Source organism: Portunus trituberculatus, chromosome 22, assembly GCF_017591435.1.
Source record: "Portunus trituberculatus isolate SZX2019 chromosome 22, ASM1759143v1, whole genome shotgun sequence".
Lineage (NCBI taxonomy): Eukaryota > Metazoa > Arthropoda > Malacostraca > Decapoda > Portunidae > Portunus > Portunus trituberculatus.
The window spans coordinates 4,661,462-4,681,410 of NC_059276.1; the positions used below are offsets into that span (position 1 = coordinate 4,661,462).

The 19,949-nt window shown below is 40.5% G+C and overlaps 2 protein-coding genes and 1 long non-coding RNA gene across 8 annotated transcripts in view; 2 read left to right on the forward strand and 1 right to left on the reverse strand.

Annotated features, from left to right (window-relative positions):
• Positions 1-19,949, reverse strand: part of LOC123507362 (low-density lipoprotein receptor-related protein 4-like) — a 91,422-nt gene that overhangs the window by 17,230 nt on the left and 54,243 nt on the right. For all 6 annotated transcript variants that reach the window (XR_006675643.1, XR_006675641.1, XR_006675642.1 and 3 more), the window contains 12 exons: positions 6,955-7,141; positions 6,326-6,479; positions 5,144-5,258; positions 4,682-4,776; positions 3,967-4,148; positions 3,584-3,744; positions 3,105-3,254; positions 2,297-2,610; positions 1,879-2,040; positions 1,487-1,702; positions 898-1,021; positions 295-457 (listed from right to left, as the gene is read on the reverse strand). Coding sequence is in view for 3 of the 6 variants with exons in the window: in XM_045260160.1 (XP_045116095.1) it covers positions 295-457; positions 898-1,021; positions 1,487-1,702; positions 1,879-2,040; positions 2,297-2,610; positions 3,105-3,254; positions 3,584-3,744; positions 3,967-4,148; positions 4,682-4,776; positions 5,144-5,258; positions 6,326-6,479; positions 6,955-7,141 (2,023 nt within the window). In the remaining 3 variants the exon portion in view is untranslated. The remainder of the gene's footprint in view (positions 1-294; positions 458-897; positions 1,022-1,486; positions 1,703-1,878; positions 2,041-2,296; positions 2,611-3,104; positions 3,255-3,583; positions 3,745-3,966; positions 4,149-4,681; positions 4,777-5,143; positions 5,259-6,325; positions 6,480-6,954; positions 7,142-19,949) is intronic.
• On the forward strand, positions 10,453-12,740 carry LOC123507372. Its single transcript, XR_006675645.1, has 3 exons — positions 10,453-10,554; positions 11,397-11,827; positions 12,470-12,740. It is a non-coding gene; the product is annotated as an uncharacterized LOC123507372 (long non-coding RNA).
• The window catches only part of LOC123507364, a 7,900-nt gene continuing 1,211 nt past the window's right edge, over positions 13,261-19,949 (forward strand). The window contains exons 1-9 of the mRNA XM_045260162.1: positions 13,261-13,804; positions 14,457-14,661; positions 15,083-15,196; positions 15,477-15,572; positions 16,117-16,224; positions 16,437-16,724; positions 17,058-17,171; positions 18,864-18,998; positions 19,776-19,837. Coding sequence (XP_045116097.1) covers positions 14,457-14,661; positions 15,083-15,196; positions 15,477-15,572; positions 16,117-16,224; positions 16,437-16,724; positions 17,058-17,171; positions 18,864-18,998; positions 19,776-19,837 — 1,122 coding nt within the window. The 5' untranslated portion in view covers positions 13,261-13,804. The remainder of the gene's footprint in view (positions 13,805-14,456; positions 14,662-15,082; positions 15,197-15,476; positions 15,573-16,116; positions 16,225-16,436; positions 16,725-17,057; positions 17,172-18,863; positions 18,999-19,775; positions 19,838-19,949) is intronic.

Consider the following 19,949-nt stretch of genomic DNA (forward strand, 5'->3'; position numbering starts at 1 on the left):
TATTTCTCAAGCCTTTTTTGGTACATCATCAACACTACAGTTCTTACCACCACAATAAAATAAAAGTAAAAGGAGATGGAGTACTCATTTATGCAACAAAGTAATCTCCTCTCTTCCCAAGCTGAAGAGTATCACTGCCACTTATTTATCAAACATTTTTACCTTCATCATCAACACTACAGTTCTTACTATCACAATAAAATAAAAGCAAAAGGAGATGCAGCTCTCGTTCACACAACAAAGTAATTTCATCTATTTACAAACTGAAGTCTCTGTTACTACCACTATTATTACCTTCAGTTTGACACCAGTGGGACAGGCACACTTGCGACCCAAAGCACTGGGGCTGAGCAGACACAGATGAGAGCAGCCACCATTCTTAATGTCACATACAGAGGAATTTGTTGTATTGGATCGTTCAAACACTTTCACCTCCATCATATCCTTGAGACCTTGGCTGAAAAGATAATAATAAGAGTCTTTATTTCATACAATTTTGAGTGTTGAGTGATAAAGGAAAGTAATAATGGGAACACTTTTTATCTTTTACAAAATCCCATGAGTTTTGAGTGACGAGAGAAGACACAATAGCAAGACTTGAATGTACAAGTGTTAAGGAAAGATTGGTAGAGAGAAGAAAAGATTAATATGAGATGTGAGAAGATTGTAACTTGTTAATAGTCTATCTCTATGACTGAGGTATTTCTCACCCTCCAATGTTGTCTAAATGTCTATACTACATAAGCGTTGAAAATTTACTCTTTATTAATTTTTATGCTGTAGGTGCTTGTAACATCTGTACACTGCTTTCAGAGTTGTAACTTATTGTATATCACAGTGAAAGGATTAAAAAGTCACAGTTCTCACCAATTAAGAAATACATAATAGGTTACTTACACAATGGTCTGCCTGTTAGCTCCAGTCTCCTTGTCAGCCATGTACATACTCTTGGTGTCCCAGTCTGTCCAGAAGACCAGGTTCCTCCATAGGGCAAGGCCAAAGGGATGGTCCAGTTCCCCCGCTGAAGACACAAGAACAGGGACACAACATGAATGAGATGAGATGTTTATGCAAGGAGACAATCAAGATGCAGCAACATAAACTAACAGTACTAGTGTGTTTGCTGTCAACAACATCTGAATCTCATTACCTACTTCCTGCTGGTAGTTTCCTTCCCACTTCCTTGGTTTTTCTATTATTCAGCCTGTAGTTTTTATTTTTCAATGTATTCTTAACTATCCTATCAATTTTGTTTTGATCACTCTACTAAATTAATTCCTCTTCCCTCTCTATCTCCATTCTCCTTATCCCTACGACTTCCCTCCCTCACTTCCTATTCTTTTCCTCTCTCTACTCACTACCTCACCTCCATTCACCACAACTTTCCTTACCCTTCTGCTCTTTCTCTCTACCCCCTTAACTTTCTGCTCCCTCTCTTCCTCTCCTATGCCTTTACTCTTCCATCTCCCATCCTCACACCACTTACAGATCAGTGCCCTCCTCTGAGTCCCATCCAGCTTGGCCATCTCAATAGACTTGGTAGAAGCGTCCAGCCAGTACAGAAGTCTCCGGCTGTGGTCGATGGCTAGTCCGTTGGGCCACTTCAAATTTGTACTGACCAGCACCCTCGGGTTCTCGCCATCCATCCCCGCCTGCTCGATCTTGGCTTGCTTCCCCCAGTCAGTCCAGAACATGTAGCCATCTGGTGAATTGTTGCCATTGTTATCAGTGACAATAGAGGAAAATAATTATTAGTCTTTATCATTGTTGTCATCATTACGCTTGTTTGTCATGGTAGAAGACAATTATTACATTATTATTGCAACATCACTATTAAAATTCTCTCTCTCTCTCTCTCTCTCTCTCTCTCTCTCTTACCCTGAGGATCCACCACAATATCTCGAGGCTTGTCCAGGCCGCGCCACACCAGGAGGCAGCGCATGGAACCGTCCAGATTAGCCACCTCCACACGATTGGTGCCAGCATCTGTCCAGTACAGCTTGTGGCCCACCCAGTCTACTGCCACACCCGCTGGCATCTCTACGGTGACAAGAAGGAATCAGCGGGTCAGAGGAATTCTCGTGTGTGAGTTGGACGGTCAAAAACTATGACTATGTAAGCATTGAGGAATAACAAATAAATCCTGGGAAGTAGACTGATAAGAATGGACTCAATAAACAATAAGGAATACGAAAGGAAGTTTAAAGACAATATAATGAATGATAAACAGTAAGGATTGAGAAACAAATAAAAGAAAAAGAAGACAACCAAGCTAGACACATGAAGGAAGCCTCACCTAAGCCACTCCCAACAACAGTGATGTGACGTGAGCCATTGAGATGTGCACGGCTGATGGTCTTAGCCTTGATGTCTGTCCAGAAGATGAGGTCCTCCTTTGTGTAGGGATCAAGAGCCACAGGAGCCTGGACATTATTCACGGGCAGCACTGTATCTATCCTCACTTGTGCTGTGTCGGAGGTGTTGGCAGTGGATGAAGCGGAGGCAATGGTGAAGGCAGTGTTGTTTTCAAGGATGTCCTCAAGTGAGATCATCCTCAGGCTCTTCCGCTGGGCAAAGATGAGGGTGTGGTCTGGTCTCTCACTGCATGTCCTGTGGGAGAGAAGGTTGGAAGTAGTAATGATGTAAGGCAGTAATGTATGTCCTTTCCTGTGTAATATTAAAGTCTGTCATTCCTTACTGTCATATAAAAATAAAGGAAGCTGCAAGAAGGTATCCAATCTATACATGGCAATACCTGTATGAAATGTACCTACCTATTTCAACCTATCATTTGCATTTAGAAATTTGTCTGACCTTATAACATTTTCTACTTCCTTATCCACCAGACTAAACTAAATTTTCATGTCTCCTATCTGTATTATTATTATGATGTCCTGCCTTAAAACATTACAGAAACACATGTAAGTATTCATCTTTGCTGGAGATTGAACCTGTCAGAGTACTGAAGGAAATACAAGTCCATCATGTTTCCAGCCAAGCCAAGACAACCATCAAGACATAATGGTCTATGCTCAACCTTCACTGCCCTGCCACTACACTACTGAATGCATGACTTGTGTGTGAGAGCTTCTCTGCCTCCCCACCTGCGATCTGGTCCAAGGATGAGGCCATGGGGACAGTAACAGGCATAAGAGTCCTTGCTGGAGAGGCAGAGATGGGAGCAGGCCCCATTCCTGAGGCTACACCCACGCCTCTCAGAATTCAAGATGCGGGGCTGGCGAGTTGGGTGTAAGCTGACAGAATGAGGGAAAAAGCTAAATTAGAGAGGTCCATAGATAGATAACAAAGCACTGTCATAATATTGCTGAATATAAAGTTAAAAGGAAAGATTTCACTGATAGGCAGAATAGCAGATGTGCGCTTAGTTGTATGTATGTGATGAGAAAGGAAATGTACACAATCGTACCTTCGATATCTAGAACAGTAACAAGAATATAACCTTCACACCTGAATGTACTAGTAACATTTTTAACAACTCTAAGAAAAGGCAACCAGGTAAGGTAGTTATATGAGAAACACACATACATCAACACACTCACAAACAGGGAGCCAGCCAACAAACCTGCGAATATCCATAGGCAATGAGAGTCTGCCTTGGAGGGTGGTTTGACTCTGACCATTCCTCTTGTCGGCCTTTTCAATGGAACGAGTGAGCCAGTCAGTCCAGTAGAGTGTATCCTCAAACACAGTGATGGCGAAGGGGTGACGTAGCCCTTCCAGGATCTGTGAGGGGATAGAGACAAATTGGAGATATAAGTGACAACTGTGATTTGAGAACTAAGTATCACAGAGGGAAGAGACACCAGAATCTTACAGAATATAGAAGAATAAAACTGGAGGAGCTACAAAACACTAAAAGAGATGCCATAACATTAGGCTATGGAGAATGATGCCAGAGAAATTAAAAGACATTGCAACACCAGCAGATCAACAGCATACACTCACTGTCCTCCTGTTGGTACCGTCAATGTGAGCTGCCTCTATGACATGTTCCTTGGCGTCCACCCAGTACAGTGTCTCAGTGGGGTAGTCAAGTGTGATGCCGTTGGGCCAATGCAGACCCTCCTCAATCACTACCTGCCGCCCTGAGCCATCCAGGTAGGCACGCTCAATTCGAGGGTTGGAGCCTGGGGAGGAGAGAAAATTAACTTGTGCTGTGAAGACCCAAGACTTTTTCTAACTGACTTGGGCAATGAAAAATTATTTAAAGTCAATTTGTGATGTGATGACTCAACACTTTTCTGACTGGGTTGGGAAGAACAGAACATTTTAAAATTGACTTGTGATATGATAATTCAAGACTTTCTGACTGGGTTGTGGTGAAAAATGTTAACCTAACTGTGAAAGCTGTGAAAACAAAGGACATTTTCTTTAAAACAACAGCATTTTCTTACCCTTATACTGTTTTTCATAAGGCATTGTTCACCACAAAACACACTAGACATAGGAGTGAATTTCCTTTTATAGCTTTAGAGTAGATTTTCACATGTTATCACTCATATAGGATACTTCCATTAAGATTTGACTGAATTCCCCAACTATCATACTTTCTGAACTACAACACTTACTCCAAACACACGACACTGGGGCAGTTTCTTTACAAAGTATGTGAATTTTCTTTTATATCTAATCAGAACAACCTTTCATATGCACTGCTCACCCCAGTCTGTCCAAATGAGAAGGTTCTTGTGTGGGTGCACCAGCAGACCACGTGGCTTCTCCAGGTTGCTCCAGATAAGTGGCCGCCTGCATGACCTACACAAAGGACAGGGTGACAGTGAGTATCGAATTCCTCTCAAGGGATAAGAATATGGAGTGATACATAGGGTGAAGGCAAGACTGGAAGTGTACAAATGCACAGACAAGTTTAACGAAGTCTTGCATTTAACTTGTACAGATGCAGACACAAGGCAAGACGACATGAGTTGAAATCTTGTATACAATCAGGTATTTACAAATAGACAAACACATAAAGAAAATAAGAAAATACAAAAACAAGAACCATCAATCCTTAAAACCCAAACTGCTGACATCTTTCACTTCATAAATAGAAAGACCAACACACACATGAAAAAAAAAAAATAATATAACAAACAAAAACCAGGACTATCACTGCACTGACCCGTCTAGATTAGCGACCTCGATCCGCATAGTGATCCCGTCCAGCCAGTACACATGATCGTTCACCCAGTCCACGCCAACTCCACTGGGCATCCGGAGACCCCCCCGCACAATGGCTGAGGAATACAAGAACATAAGGAAAAGAAACTGCATGAAGCCATCAGAAACTTACAAGCTTCTACATGGTTAAGAAAACGTTGACTACACACAATTCTTCCAGCTTGCACCAATTTGTGGACACACTGATACAAGAAGACAGTTTTTAGCCCCTTCAATACAGGGACACATTTTTACTTTGAGATTTGTGTACAATTACACCATTCTATTGATATTAGGAAAAGTCTATGGAGATCAGAATATTAATGACCACAGTTCACTATTTTAATCCCTCACATAAGTTTCTGAAGCTGTATAAAATCACCAAATAGTAAGAAGAATGAATATGGAAAAACATCATGGCATTCAAGCTTAAGAAAACTCAATTCAGGACTCATAAGAGAGGAAACTTCTTTAATGTAAGGATTATTATTAAGTTTACCTGGAAATGTTGCATAGTGCCTGCATCAACTTGTCTAAAAATTGTTATGACTAAGAGAGAGATACACAGAGAAGAGTCCTCCTTATAAGTCATGCTCTCTGATCTCTTTACAACCAATAAAGTAAATCCTGCAGTGGTAGTGACAAATAAGTGTTGAGAGATTACCAAATGTATCAGCTTAAGACAATTTTCCATCTTCACATAATCTTTCACTACTAGCATTTTGTAATGAACAGGACATATTGACAAACATCTTACCATATAATTTTTCCAGCTTCACGCTATCTAATGTTTTGTAAATATAGGAATGTCTAAAATCAATGTAAGTTTAGCTGATGGTTCTTTTACACTTGTTTAGCTGTTATTGAAATGCTCTCTCTCTTGTTTATCTGTTAAATTGATACTCCCTCACCTATATCTATTAAATTGATACTGAGTTTTCTATATATTAAACTGATGCTTCTTTACCTGCTCACCTTTTCTCTTATCTGTTTATCTTTTTAACTTTTTAATTGGTGCTCCTTTATTTATTTACCTGATTATCTTACAAGTTTATTTAATTATTGGTCCCTCACCTAAAATGATGTTTCCCTACCTGGTTAAGTTTTCTACCTGTTCACCTATTTAACATGATCACTTCCTCACCCATTTCTCCAGTGCCATTCATGAAAACTCTCATGATGACATCCAGGGTGACATCAGACCAGTATATGATGCGATGCTCATAGTGGAAGTCAATGGAGATGGCATTCTGAAGACCCTCAACAATGCTTGAGTAGTTTCGACGGTCCAGGCTTATCTGAGAGGAAGACAAGATGGGTGTGAGTGCCTGGCCTTGCTGCCATGTATGTGACAGTGCAACATTGTCGTATTAACAAGTGCAGGAAGGTGGAACATGCTGGATATTTGACTTCCTGCATCACTTCCATATCTAACTCATTTCAAGTTTGAATATGTTGCCTACAATTGGAATATTTTTCAAACAGCTCTTCTAAAATTCTCCTGCAAACATCTACAACTTTTTAGCAATTTGCATTTTGTATTGGTCTCTTATATTTCTGTAGTCTAAATAGATTAAATAAACCTGCTCTTCTTCTTTAAACATTGTCTTCTATTTGTAGTTATTATTGCTTTTCCTTTTTTTTTTCGTTTTTCTGTCTTTTCTGTAACGCAATTTCACCATTTTAACTCTCAACTTCCATGGACTTTAGAACTATTCCATAACTAAATAACCTACAAAAATAAATAAACGGGGGACAGTAATAACCACTCACCAGCCTGATCTCAACTCGGCTGGAGAAGATGAGGTAGGCTGGCGGAGGTGAGGCGGCTTTGCAGGTGAGGTGGTCGGGCCGCAACTCATAGTAGTCAGGGATGCAGGAACAGTTGAATCCCCCAACCACGTTTTCGCAGGTCTGGGAGCACGGCCGGAATAAAGAGCACTCATCGACGTCCACGCACCTGAAAGGCAGAGGAAAACATAAATAAGACAGCCATGACAAGGATGTGAATGTGAGAGGCTGAGTGCAAGCTTCACCATATCTGAAAGGCACTCGGAACAATGATAGATGAAGACGAAACATGGCAAGAATATAAGGCTGAGATTAATTTCTGATCCGCCACTATACTCAAATGGCTTTAGTAGAAGTTGCACGTTTTAAGGATATGATTACGCTTCTAATGCGCATCAAAGTTTCTATATTAGTACTGACGGGTGAAACACTCTTGAGAACCCGACAAATAATCTTTTTTTTTTTATAAACCACGTGGACTTTTCACGGGAATTTATGGGCTAAGGGATACTTTTTAGGGTATCTCCTATCTCAAAGCCCACCCGCTAGGAAACCGTTGCCCCAAGTGAGGAAGCTCAACCTACACTCTGTGGCACTTAAAAAAACAGTAGTGGTAAGAGCCAAATGTTTCTGATTAACTAAATACTTAAACATTTCATCAACACACCTAAAGAACAGAGGAATAATAATATAACACAACGATGGAAGAGTGCGTGGCTGTGAGTTGCGTAATACATTCACTCAGTGACTGACATAATGCGACATAATTGCATGAAATTGTCGGGTGTAGTCGATCATAGTGGTTAGGCTCTTCATGAGTCAGCAAATTAACGTGAATTTCCTTTTGTATGAGAGTCCGTATTACCTATACTAACATAATGCCTGTCATATCCGATCTGTGAACAGGAGATGCGGTGCTGGAAACAAACATTTATCCACACACACCCCTCCTCCTTGGTACCTGTTTCGTTTTGCGTCGCTTCTCAAGTTATTCACTCCTTGCTTCTGGTATTTCATGCACATGCTCACTGGCAATCATTCTCACTGTTACTAGTCGTGAGTTTGAACCGGAATGGAATGTCTAGAGTTAAGTATGTACATCCCAGGCGGTCATCAATCCAAGAACTAATCAGACGCCGTTGCTTAACCTCAATAATCGGACGAGAGGCTGTGCAAGTTTGAAGTGTATCACAAAAGCAAGATAAACACAATACACATCTGTCAGTATGGGAGGATGAGGGCGAGGGAATGAGAAAGGGAGGCGGAGGAGGAAGAGAGACAAGAACGCGTGAATGAACAGAGAGAGAGAGAGAGAGAGAGAGAGAGAGAGAGAGAGAGAGAGAGAGAGAGAGAGAGAGAGAGAGAGAGAGAGAGAGAGAGAGAGAGAGAGAATAATTCAGTCCATCTATTTATCCAGCCAGCCAGCCATTCCTAAAGACACCACGTGCTTCAACCACCCCCCCTCTCCTTTACTCCTTCAGGGACACAGGATGGCATGCATAATCATTTATAACCTTCACATGCACGGGATGGAGAGGAATGGGTGGATGAAGAGGGAGAAATACAAAGGAATGAAAGGAGGAGGGAGGTATAGTAGAAAGGAATAAAGGGAAGTGAATGAAGGAAACAAAGGGATGAAAAAGGTATGTTAAATTAATCCTTTTGAATTGGAGGTGCGGTGCAAAATAGGTTCAGAATACAGTCCTGACAACAAGGCGCCACGTGTTGCTGAGGACAAGTGTACTGAGTTATGATGGCCACCTTGACTTCTGAGCGTGACAACCTGCGTGACAAGGAAGCGGTGGTGTAGCCCATATTATGAAACCTCTGCGCCACACCTCCACTACTTTCAAAAGGCTCTACTTGAAGCTGCACGGTTTTTTAAGAATGTTTACTATTACTCTAGTGGCAGATAAACATTATTTTCACAGCATAAACAGGAGACACTCGTGAGGAGCCGGTTAATAATATCTGTGGCCTTTGAAAACAGTCACATCGAAAGAATATAGCGTTTCATGGGTTTTAAGGATTTTTTATATATTCTTTACGGTTCTAGTGACACAATGACAAGATTTCTAATTTATCAACAGGAAAAAAATAGTGAGAAACCAGTTAATCATCTCTGCGATCTTTGAAAACAGTCGTGGCGAGAGAACAAAGGGTTCCTGAATACGGAGCCCTACTGAACACAAAACTTATTCCGCTTGACAAAACATTTTCTTTCCAGTCTCAGCAACAATACACAACTCGGCAACGACCTCATACCAAACTGTTGCTCCTTCACACTATACAATACATAACTCGGCAAACTGTTCCTCCTTCACACTATACAATACACAACTCAGCAAACTGTTTTTTCCTTCACACTATACAATACTCGGCAAACTGTTCCTCCTTCACACAATACAATACATAACTTGGCAACAACCTCATAATACCGAACTGTTCCTCCTTCACACTATACAATACACAACTCGGCAAACTTTTCTCCTTCACACTATACAATACAACTAGGCAACAAGCTCATAAATCCAGACTTTTCCTCCTTTACACTACACATCGCACGCAGTAAGAACATCTAGTAACACCGTATGTACTTGACAATCTTACTCCTGACACAATACTTCCTTTTCAGTTTCAACGTTATACAACACCCTAAACTACCTCTGGCTAAGATGCCGATCACTCACTTAAACCATTACGTGTGCATGAAACAAACAAGAAAGTATCGATGTGAGTAAAATAAATAGGAAAAAAATCTAGGACTGAGAACTCTAAGGGCCATTGTAAAAAAAAATCCAAATTTTGAGAAAAGTACGTGTGAATTATTGCATCCTTTATCAACTATCAGGTACAGTGGAACCATGCGTGCTTTGGGGTTCGAGGGGTCTCCAAGCGCACGGGTTCGAATCCTGTCCACGGTCCGAGTGTAGGTTGGGCTTCCTCACTCGGGGCAACGGTTTCCTAACGGGTGGACTTTGAGATAGGAGGTACCCCAAAAAAGTATCTCCTTTAGCCCATAAATTCCCGTAAAAAGCCTACAAGGTATAAAAAAAAAAAAAAAAAAAACGAGCTCCAGTGTAGTTCCCCGGATGCATGGACGACATTGGCCATTATAGCACTGATAGTCTGATGATTTTCTAGTTTAGTGGTGTGCTTATCAACAATCGGCCATTTTTTGACATTGGCCCTTCTAGCTCTCATCCCTAGAAATAATCATGTACAGCGTCTGAGATACCAAATCACTCCTCTGTCACACCACACACGCAATAAAACATCGAACAAACTACCAAAGCAAATGTTGAGGAAAAAAAGTAGAAAAATGTACCAAGTAATCTGTTCGGCCTTCATAAACCACCTGTATCTCCTCATCATGAAACGTTAAGCCGTCTGTATCAGGAAACACTTTGTCACCAATACCTATCTGTCCTATGCTATCATGTCGTTCCTGTTGAGAGCCGCACCTCACGCCATTCACGTTTTAAAACCCCGCCGCACGTCCTCTCTTTTATAGTCTAGTTCCTGGCGGCTCTTTAGCTACCAGTGTCTCCTCCACTACAACTGTCCCGGCGCCTTTGTGAAGTAAGTTAAATATTTCATAGATACTGGAACACACTAGCATTTTTTGGGGTGATAACAGACACATGTGCTCAGATCGATATTCACGCTTTGTTTTCTCACAGATTTACAAATAGGTGGAAATATGTGTGTTTTATATAAAGGCTGCCACCTGTAGGACTGATGGCTTCTTGCACATTCTATCATGTTCTTACGTTTTCTAAGTGTCTATTCTAAAAAGATGAAAGACTCTTGCAATTCTATGACTGTTGTAAAGCATTCACTTTTTCACACGTTCTTAAAAGATCACAGAAATCATGACTCAGGTTCTTAATGATGTTTGTTCTCACTAAAGCAAAATCCTTGTTCTAATTTCACTATAGCAAAACCAAAATATACTGACTCATAAGGTGAAGCCGATAATCCACACGACATTGCCATATATTACTCATTACTTCAGAGAAAACAGAGCAACAGTTCTTCATTTAACAAGGAACTGTTACTTTGTTTTCTCTGGAGTAATGACTGATATATGGTAGCGTCGTAGGGATTATCGGCCTCACCTCATGGGTCAATACATTTTGGTTTTGCTATAGTCAAAATTCTCATCATTCAAAGCATATCATTTAGCATTTTCTGAAGTTTCAATATTCTTAAAGGCCACAAAAATCATCAGTCAGGGTTGCAATTATGTTCACACTGACGATAGAAAAAAAAAAAAAAGAAAAAGAAAAAAAACTCATTAAAATTCACTAGAACCACGCCCTTAGGAATACCAGCATTTCTTGGCCACCCTGACAGACACACTCCAAAACAGCAAAATATGAGAAGAGAAAACACTAACACTTCGTCCCTTGTTTGCACAGAATGGCAACGAAGGATGTGAGTTTCCTGAGGGCGATGTTACTGGTGTCGATGCTGGTGGTGGTGGTGGTGGTGATGGTGACGCCGGGAAATGCATCACCAGCACCAAAACGAGACAGGGGAGGACAGAGAGATGTTGAGTCGCCCGGTTGTGATCGTGGTGGTCGTGGTGGTGGTCGTTGTGGTGAAGGTGGAGGTGAAGAGAATGAAGGTGATGAAGAGAATGAAGGTGATGCGGAGTTTGTAGAAGGTGATGAAGATGAGTATGGTGACTATGACTACGAACATGATCCTGAGTATGAAGATGAGTATGAAGATGAAGACTACTACGATGATGATTATGATGAAGATGAATATTACGAAGATGAATATGATGAAGATGAGGAATATTGAGGAAAATTGTTACGAAGATGATGAAAATGAAGATAAATTGGTGAGATATAGAGTAGTAGTAGTAGTAGTAGTAGTAGTAGTAGTAGTAGTAGTAGTAGTAGTAGTAGTAGTAGTAGTAGTAGTAGTCTGTCTACTCTAAAGTGGCTCCTCTGGGTCTCAGTCTGAATGGTGTCCCAGGGAAGGCGTGGTTGTCAGATCTTGAGGAAAACCGTGAGTTGTCCTTGTGATAAGTACGTTGATCAACAGAAAAACAAGTATTATTCACATCAAATCAATGACGTTATCAATAAGCTACAGTTTTAAATCCAGGAGCCAATTTTGAGTAGACAAACAATAGTAGCAGTAGTGGAAGAAGAAGAAGAAGAAGAAGAAGAAGAAGAAGAAGAAGAAGAAGAAGAAGAAGAAGAAGAAGAAGAAGAAGAGGAAAAAGAAGAAACAAGAAAAGAAAAGAAAAGAAAAAGAAGAAGAAAAAGAAGAAGCAGTAGTAGTAGTAGCAGTAGCAGTAGCAGTAGCAGTAGCAGTAGCAGTAGTAGTAGTAGTAGCAGCCGTACCAGTAGTAGTAGTAGTAGTAGTAGTAGTAGTAGTAGTAGTAGTAGTAGTAGTAGTAGTAGTAGTAGTAGTAGTAGTAGTAGTAGTAGTAGTACCGCCTTTTATTGCAAACATATTTTAACCATCATTCCAGGTACGGTAATTTGCAGAGGTGACGTGAGTGGACAGCAGAACACCAGAACACCAGAACACCAGAACAGCAGAACAACATAACAACACAGCAGAGCAGATCATCAACAGAACAAAACTTAAGAACAAAAAGGAACATCAGAACAATAGAACAGCAAAAGGGGACATTGTAACATAACAGCAAGTCATCATATTCCTCTCTTCCCTGTTGGTTCCCTGTACTGTTACATCACCAAGCTTCCTGCACTCACACAGCAAATAAAGCAACAATTACACCCAGAGTTTACTGACCAATCACATCCAACCTTGTCCCTTACGTGTGTGTGTGTGTGTGTGTGTGTGTGTGTGTGTGTGTGTGTGTGTGTGTGTGTGTGTGTGTGTGTGTGTGTGTTCCCTTTAGTTACCGAAGTTATGAAACGCAAGTCACCATGACACACACACACACACACACACACACACACACACACACACACACACACACACACACACACAATTGATCCTCATAAAAAAATCCAAAAAATACCTCTCTCTCTCTCTCTCTCTCTCTCTCTCTCTCTCTCTCTCTCTCTCTCTCTCTCTCTCTCTCTGCCATTTCGTAACCAAAATAACAACAGAGGTAATGGCCTGGTATGCAGACAGGAAGGAAGGAGAGGGAGGAAGAGGGAGGGAGAGGGAGAGAAGGACAGACGGAAAAGATGAGATGGAGAGAAGCAAGAGAGGGAGAGGGAGGGACAGGCGGAAGGACAAATGGATGGCAATGAAAAAAAAATATATGATGAAGGAAGGAAGAAGGGGAAGAATGAAGTTCAGACAGGGTAACTCGAACATAAATGAAGACAGTGAAGCAGAAACACGATAATAAAAAGAGGAGATGAAATGAAAGTAAAAAGGAATAAGTAATTAACATAGCCAGAAAATCACAAAACCGGAGAGGAAGAAGAAGAAAAAGCAAAACGATGAAGAGGAAGAAGGAAGATGAGTAATATTCAAAACAAAGGAATAAGACGAAATGGATGCAAAGGAATAAATAATTAGCATAGCATTAAAAATCACAAAACCGGAGAGGAAGAAGAAGAAAAAGCAAAACGATGAAGAGGAAGAAGGAAGACGAGTAATATTCAAAACAAAGGAAGCATGGAGAGGATAATGACGATGGAGAGAGGAAGGCATTCAAGGTCAGGTTACGAAGAGACAAGAGAGAGAGAGAGAGAGAGAAAGGGGGAGGAAGGGACAAGGGACACTAGTATAAAAGGAAGGGTAAGTTACCTGTGCAATCTACATAAACTTCAGACAGGTGCATGTGAAGTTCTCCTCCATCTTCTACTCCTTCACAATTACGGTAAGTTGGTGTGAAGTCTTGAAGTTTGTGGGATCAGGATTCGTGTGTGAGTGATATTTGTGAGTTAACCCTTTGACTGACACTTGGTACACCTTTCCCTCGTTACCAATCACTCTAAGCCCTCTTTACTTGTTCTACACCCGAATCCAATCACTGAACTGGGAAGATATTGTAAAATGTATTCGCTCTCATTGTTCACTTTCTTGTAAATGCTTGTAAAGACTTCATGCATTGTTTCTCGTGCTTCTAATTGATTGGTGTCGCAGTGAAACAATTAAAAAACGATCCAATCTCTCTTTAAAGCTTCCTATAGATTCGGGACTAACTCACGAATGACTTTCGCAGCGATTATAAAACTATCCAATCTCTCTTTAATCCCTTCAGTACCATGCCGCGTTTCCATGTCCATTCTTTTTACTATTTTGACAATTTTATACAGCTTCACAAACTTACGTGTGGAATTAAAATAGTGAAGACTCTAGCCATTAATCTTCTGACTTCCATAGACCCTTTCTGACGCAAATAAAAAAAATGTCTAATCACACCCAAAAGTCATGGTAAAAAAATACGTCCCAGTACGGAAGGGGTTAAAGCTTCCTATAGATTGGGACTAGCTGAAGACTACCTCAAGGCTTTCGTTTCTTCTACCTAGATGAGACTGTTCTTATTGTGGTGCCTCCTGCTGGCGCTGACGGTGGCGGGTGTGGTGGGTAAGCCGAGCAGTCACGGCCACAAACACAAGGAACACAGCGGGGAGAGACACAAGGGCGGCAGTATGAGTATGGAGCACTCAATGGAGGATATGAAGCACAAGATGGGCCCTCACTCTCTTCCTATGGTGTTCCAGAGGGTACACGGTAAGTAGGCAAGCAGGCAAGCAGACAAGGTAGTAGTAGTAGTAGTAGTAGTAGTAGTAGTAGTAGTAGTAGTAGTAGTAGTAGTAGTAGTAGTAGTAGTAGCAGTAGCAGTAGCAGTAGCAGTAGCAGTAGCAGTAGCAGTAGCAGTAGTAGCAGTTCATGTAAAAATATTAAAATTGCTTACATATTAGAAATGCACTTGTCTAACAGAGAGAGAGAGAGAGAGAGAGAGAGAGAGAGAGAGAGAGAGAGAGAGAGAGAGAGAGAGAGAGAGAGAGAGAGAGAGAGAGAGAGAGAGAGAGAGCCTAATAAACATTAGGATGGGTATAACATCCCTACAAAGTCCTCACATAGCACCTTTTTAGTCTACCTGCAAACTAATACCTGTACGCTGATCTACCTGTCTTATTACCGGTTCCAGCAATGCACCTGTGCCAAATGAAGCCAGAGGAGGAGAACTGTACAGCCCGCGTTCGCCACTGCATGCGTTGGCTGAACATAGGAATGGGTAGTGGACAAGATTTCCTTCCTTCTGGTATGTATTGGTGATTTGCAAAGGTGATATCTATGCTCATTCAATCCTGTCATACCCATAATTCTCGTCTATATTCTTTCTCGTACTGTTCTTTCTCCTGTAGAAGGTTCGAGTGAAGATCAGTTAGGTTATGTGGAAGTATGCAGTTTGTAATGATGGGTGTGGTGACATCTACGCCTTGTCAGTCCTATCTTCCTTCTCTATCCTTTGCAGAGGAAGTGTGTGTGGTTTGGAGTGATCTGTCACAATAACTATCTTCCTTCTCTTCTCCCTCCCGCAGATGTGTGTGAGCCCGACCAAGAGGACTGCTTTATGATGCACATGAAATGTCTTCACCTCCTCGTGCCGGCAGAGGGCACCCCGCGACTGTCCCCAGGTATGTCCGCTTCTGCTGCTCCTTCAGGATACAACAGTGGTTCATGGGAAAACTCCCTGGCTTTCCTATTCATGATAGACTGTTATCATTTTTTATTATACCTATTTATTTTATAGTTTCGGTACGTAACTCAAGAAATAGTTAAAACTCGTCCATAAACTAGTTAGGAAACACATCTATGAGAGTTTGCCCATAAATAGAACCATTTTCTCTCATCCATGTGCACCGGGTGGTCAAGGACACTTCATTCTTCATGCATAAACTCCAAACTGTCTTCCTTCTAACTGAGAGGAATTTCTGAGCTCCGATCTCCAACTCCAGTGTCTTCTTCTGATTTATAAGTATCTTTTTTTTTCTAATGTCAAACCACCTTAAATACTTCCTCTAAGACACTTCCTCCTACCTCCATATCTTTTCCTCACAACTCGAAATTTCTTCCTTTTTAAATCCAAACTCCCTCTTAACGTTTTTTTTTTTTTTTTTTTTTTTTGTCACTTTCATCCCTAATCTCACTAATTTCGGCATTCCCTCCCTCGTTCCGCAGCAACTGTAATATGTGCGGTACAGGACCAGCCAAACTGCCTTCACCGTATGGAGGACTGTGTGAATATGGTATACCCTAGTCTGGCTGCCCCATTCGTGCCTCCTGAAGGTAAACACTCTTGGAGTAACTTTTCTCAGTTTGGTGTAGTCATTAGGAAGCTTTGAAAGAAGATTAGACAACTAGGGGGTGGAAATAGGGAGATAAGTTTGATGAAGATGCTGCCTCGTGTAGACCTGATGGCTCACTGTAACTTTCTTTATTTTCTCATGTTATGTCCTTTCCAATCCATCTCGCCTACCTCCCGATCCTCTCCAACACAGGCGAGATGATGTGCCATGCAGAGGACGAGGCGTGCATTCAAATGATCAATGAATGCAGACACATGATGCTGCCCTTCACGGAGATGCTGGCAAACATGGAAGCTGCTATGGAGCCAATGCCTGAAGAAGAACCAATGCCTGAAGGAGAACCCATGCCCGAAGGAGAACCCATGCCTGAAGGAGAACCCATGCCTGAAGAAGAACCCATGCCTATGCCACCAGCTTGTATGGAGTTCATGAGAGAATGCATGATGTTGATGAAACCAGGTCCAGATGGTCCTCTCTCAGGTTAGAAATGGTTCGTCTCTCTCTCTCTCTCTCTCTCTCTCTCTCTCTCTCTCTCTCTCTCTCTCTCTCTCTCTCTCTCTCTCTCTCTCTCTCTGACTAGAACATTTAGGGAAAACATACCTCAATTTTCACTTTTTCTTTCTTACTTTCCTTTCTTTCACTTCCATTACATTCATTTCTTATTCCTTACTTTGGTATTTTCATTTAGGTTTTTCCACTTCTTCATACTTTTGCTGTTTCTTTGTCCATATTTGTGTTGTTTTTCGTTGGGGGTCAATTGTTTATATTCAAAATTGACACAGTTCTTTTTTCACTGACGGGGCTGTGTTGCAGAGGCCGAGGCGTGCAGGGACATGGAGGGCGAGACTTGTTCCTCTAAGTACGAATCATGCAACGCTCTCATGAACCGACCAGAAGTAGCGCCACCAATGGAGGATATGCCAACAAGTAAGTCACCCTCATATCTTATCTTCGTCCTCCATTCCGATTTTCCATTACTCGTCTATTATACTTTTCATTATATATTTTCTGTCCTCTTTTTTTTTTTTATTTTTTCGCCTCACCTCTTCTGTAAGTCCCCTCCATTCCTCTTCTTCATTCCTCGTCTATTTTACATTTCATTATATATTCTCTTTCCTCTTCTGTTTTTTTTCCTTTTCTCTTCGTCTTCTCCATTCCTCTTCTTCATTCCTCTTCCATTTTGCATTTCTTTATATATTTTCTTCCCTCTTCTATACTTTTCTTTTTTCTTCCCTCACTTCCTTTTCTTCGTCCTCTTCATTCGTCTTCCTCCCTTTTTCATGTTTTTTTATTACCTTTTCTTGTTAATATTATCTTTTATTATACTTTTCAATATAATTTTTCTTTCCTCTTCAATGATTTTCCTTTTTCTCTTCTCACCTCTTCTCTTCCTCCTCTTCATTCCTCTTTATCCCTCTTCCATCCTTTTCTTTTCTTGTTAATCTTGTCTTTTTATTACACTTTTCATTATGTGTTTTCTTTTCCTCTTCAATGGTTTTCCTTTTCTCTCCTCATCTCTTCTCTTACTCCTCTACATTCCTCTTCTTCATACCTCTTTCATTTTTTCCCCCTTTCTTGTTAATCTTGTCTTTTTATCATAGTTTTCAATATATATTTCCTTTCCTCTTCGACGTTTTTCCTTTTTCCATTTTTCTCCATTCCTCTTCTTCTTTTCTGTTTTTTTCTTGTTTACTTATCTTCACTTTTATTACTCTTTTCAATGTATATTTTCTTTCTTCTATGCTGTTCCTTTTTCTCTCCTCTCCTCTCTTTTTATCCTCTCCATTCCTCTTCATCTTTTTTCTTTTCCATGTCTTTTTTTCTTTTTCTTTTTATTAATCTAGTCCCTTTTTATTAATTTTTCATTATATATCTTCTCTATTGCATGTTTTTTTTTTCTTTTTTTTTATTCTGTTTTCTACTTTTCATTATACATTCCCTTCTCTCTTACATGTTTTTCCTTCTCTCGTTACTTATGAGCACCATTTATTGTACTTTTCTTTATGTATTTTATTCCCTGTTGCACGATTTTCCTTTTTTTCTTTTCCTTTTATTCTCATTATTCGTTTTTCTCTATTTCTTTGTGCTTCCGTTTATCATTGTTATCTTCTTTGTTTATTAGTTCTATTCCGATGTGTATTGTTCTTTCCCCATTCTTTCACTGACTTCCTTTTTATTTGCAACTTCCTTTTCTTTGTTCATTCATTCGTTCGTGACTCCCTCATAACTTCCTTTCCCAATCCTCTCTCTGCCTCTCACTATGTAACCTAGAATTATAATACGTGGTTACCTAACGAAATACTGTGTGTGTGTGTGTGTGTGTGTGTGTGTGTGTGTGTGTGTGTGTGTGTGTGTGTCTCTCTCTCTCTCTCTCTCTCTCTCTCTCTCTCTCTCTCTCTCTCTCTCTCTCTCTCTCTCTCTCTCTCTCTCTCTCATCCCTCTTTTCTTCCTTCCTAAATATTGTTCTCGATTTACTCCATTTCTTATTCCTTTCCCTTTCCTCCTCTCTCCTTCATTCACCCTCTTCCTTCCATCCTACCTAATATTCTCCTTCCATCTCTTACCATCTCAACTCTCCGTACAAATAAACCTGACGTCCTTCTTCATCTACTTCGTCAGTTCCCGCACTCTGCTCCGATATCGGCACGAATCAAATGACAGAGTGTCTACCCAAGGCTATGATGTGTCTGAAGAAGCTACGCCCGATGCCACACATCAAACACAACATGACCCAGTGCCTGACGCATTCCTCCCGTAGGTGCAGGATGGGGACGCCCTGGACTGTCTACCCCATTTTCTTTTTCTTGCGTTTTCTTTTGAACTTTTGAAGGGAATCTTATTTAGTTTTTTCTCGTGTTATTTGAGGATTCTTATTCTTTTTTTTTTTTTTTTTTTTTTTTTAGGTTTGTGGTTAATTTGGGTTAGATTAAGTTAGGTGAGGTTAACCCCTTCAGTACCATGACGCGTTTCCATATTCATTCTACTTAGTATTTGGTGATTTTCTACAGCTTCAGAAATTTATATGGGGGATTAAAATAGTGAAGACTGTAGCCATTAATCTTCTGACCTCCATAGACCCTTGCTAATGTCAATGAAATCGTCTAATCACACCCAAAACTCAAGATAAAAATGTGTCCCAGTACTAAAGAGGTTAAATAAGGTTGTCTAATGTCATATGTCATCTACACTACGCTAAACTAACCTTAACCATTGAACAGCTTCCTTATTTTTCGTATTACTTGAAGATCCATTTACTCTTTATGATTGAGGATAAGTCTAGATCAGCTTTTGTTAAATTAGGTTAAAATCTCTGATCTCACCTAAAATAAGCTAAATTAAACAACCATATTAATTAAATCTTCAGTAATATTTGAAGATTCAGCTATTTTCCTCTTCACCATCTAAGTCTAGAATTAGTTTAGGTTAGGTTACGCATGTTGCTTTGATCTCACCTAAAGTATCTCACACTAATCTTAACTGTCTTGGTGATGAGTGAATACTGAAGTCCATGTGTTTCTCTCCCCTTGCCAGCCTGCCCCATGCCACCAACCACTCCAGAGGCCCACATGAAGATAAAGAAGTGTCTGGAACCTGTGAGTATTAGCATTAGTAGTAGTGGTAGTTGTAGCAGTAGTAATAGTAGTAGTAATAACAATAAAATTACCATCTACAGTAATAACAACGATAACGACAATGATGATGGTG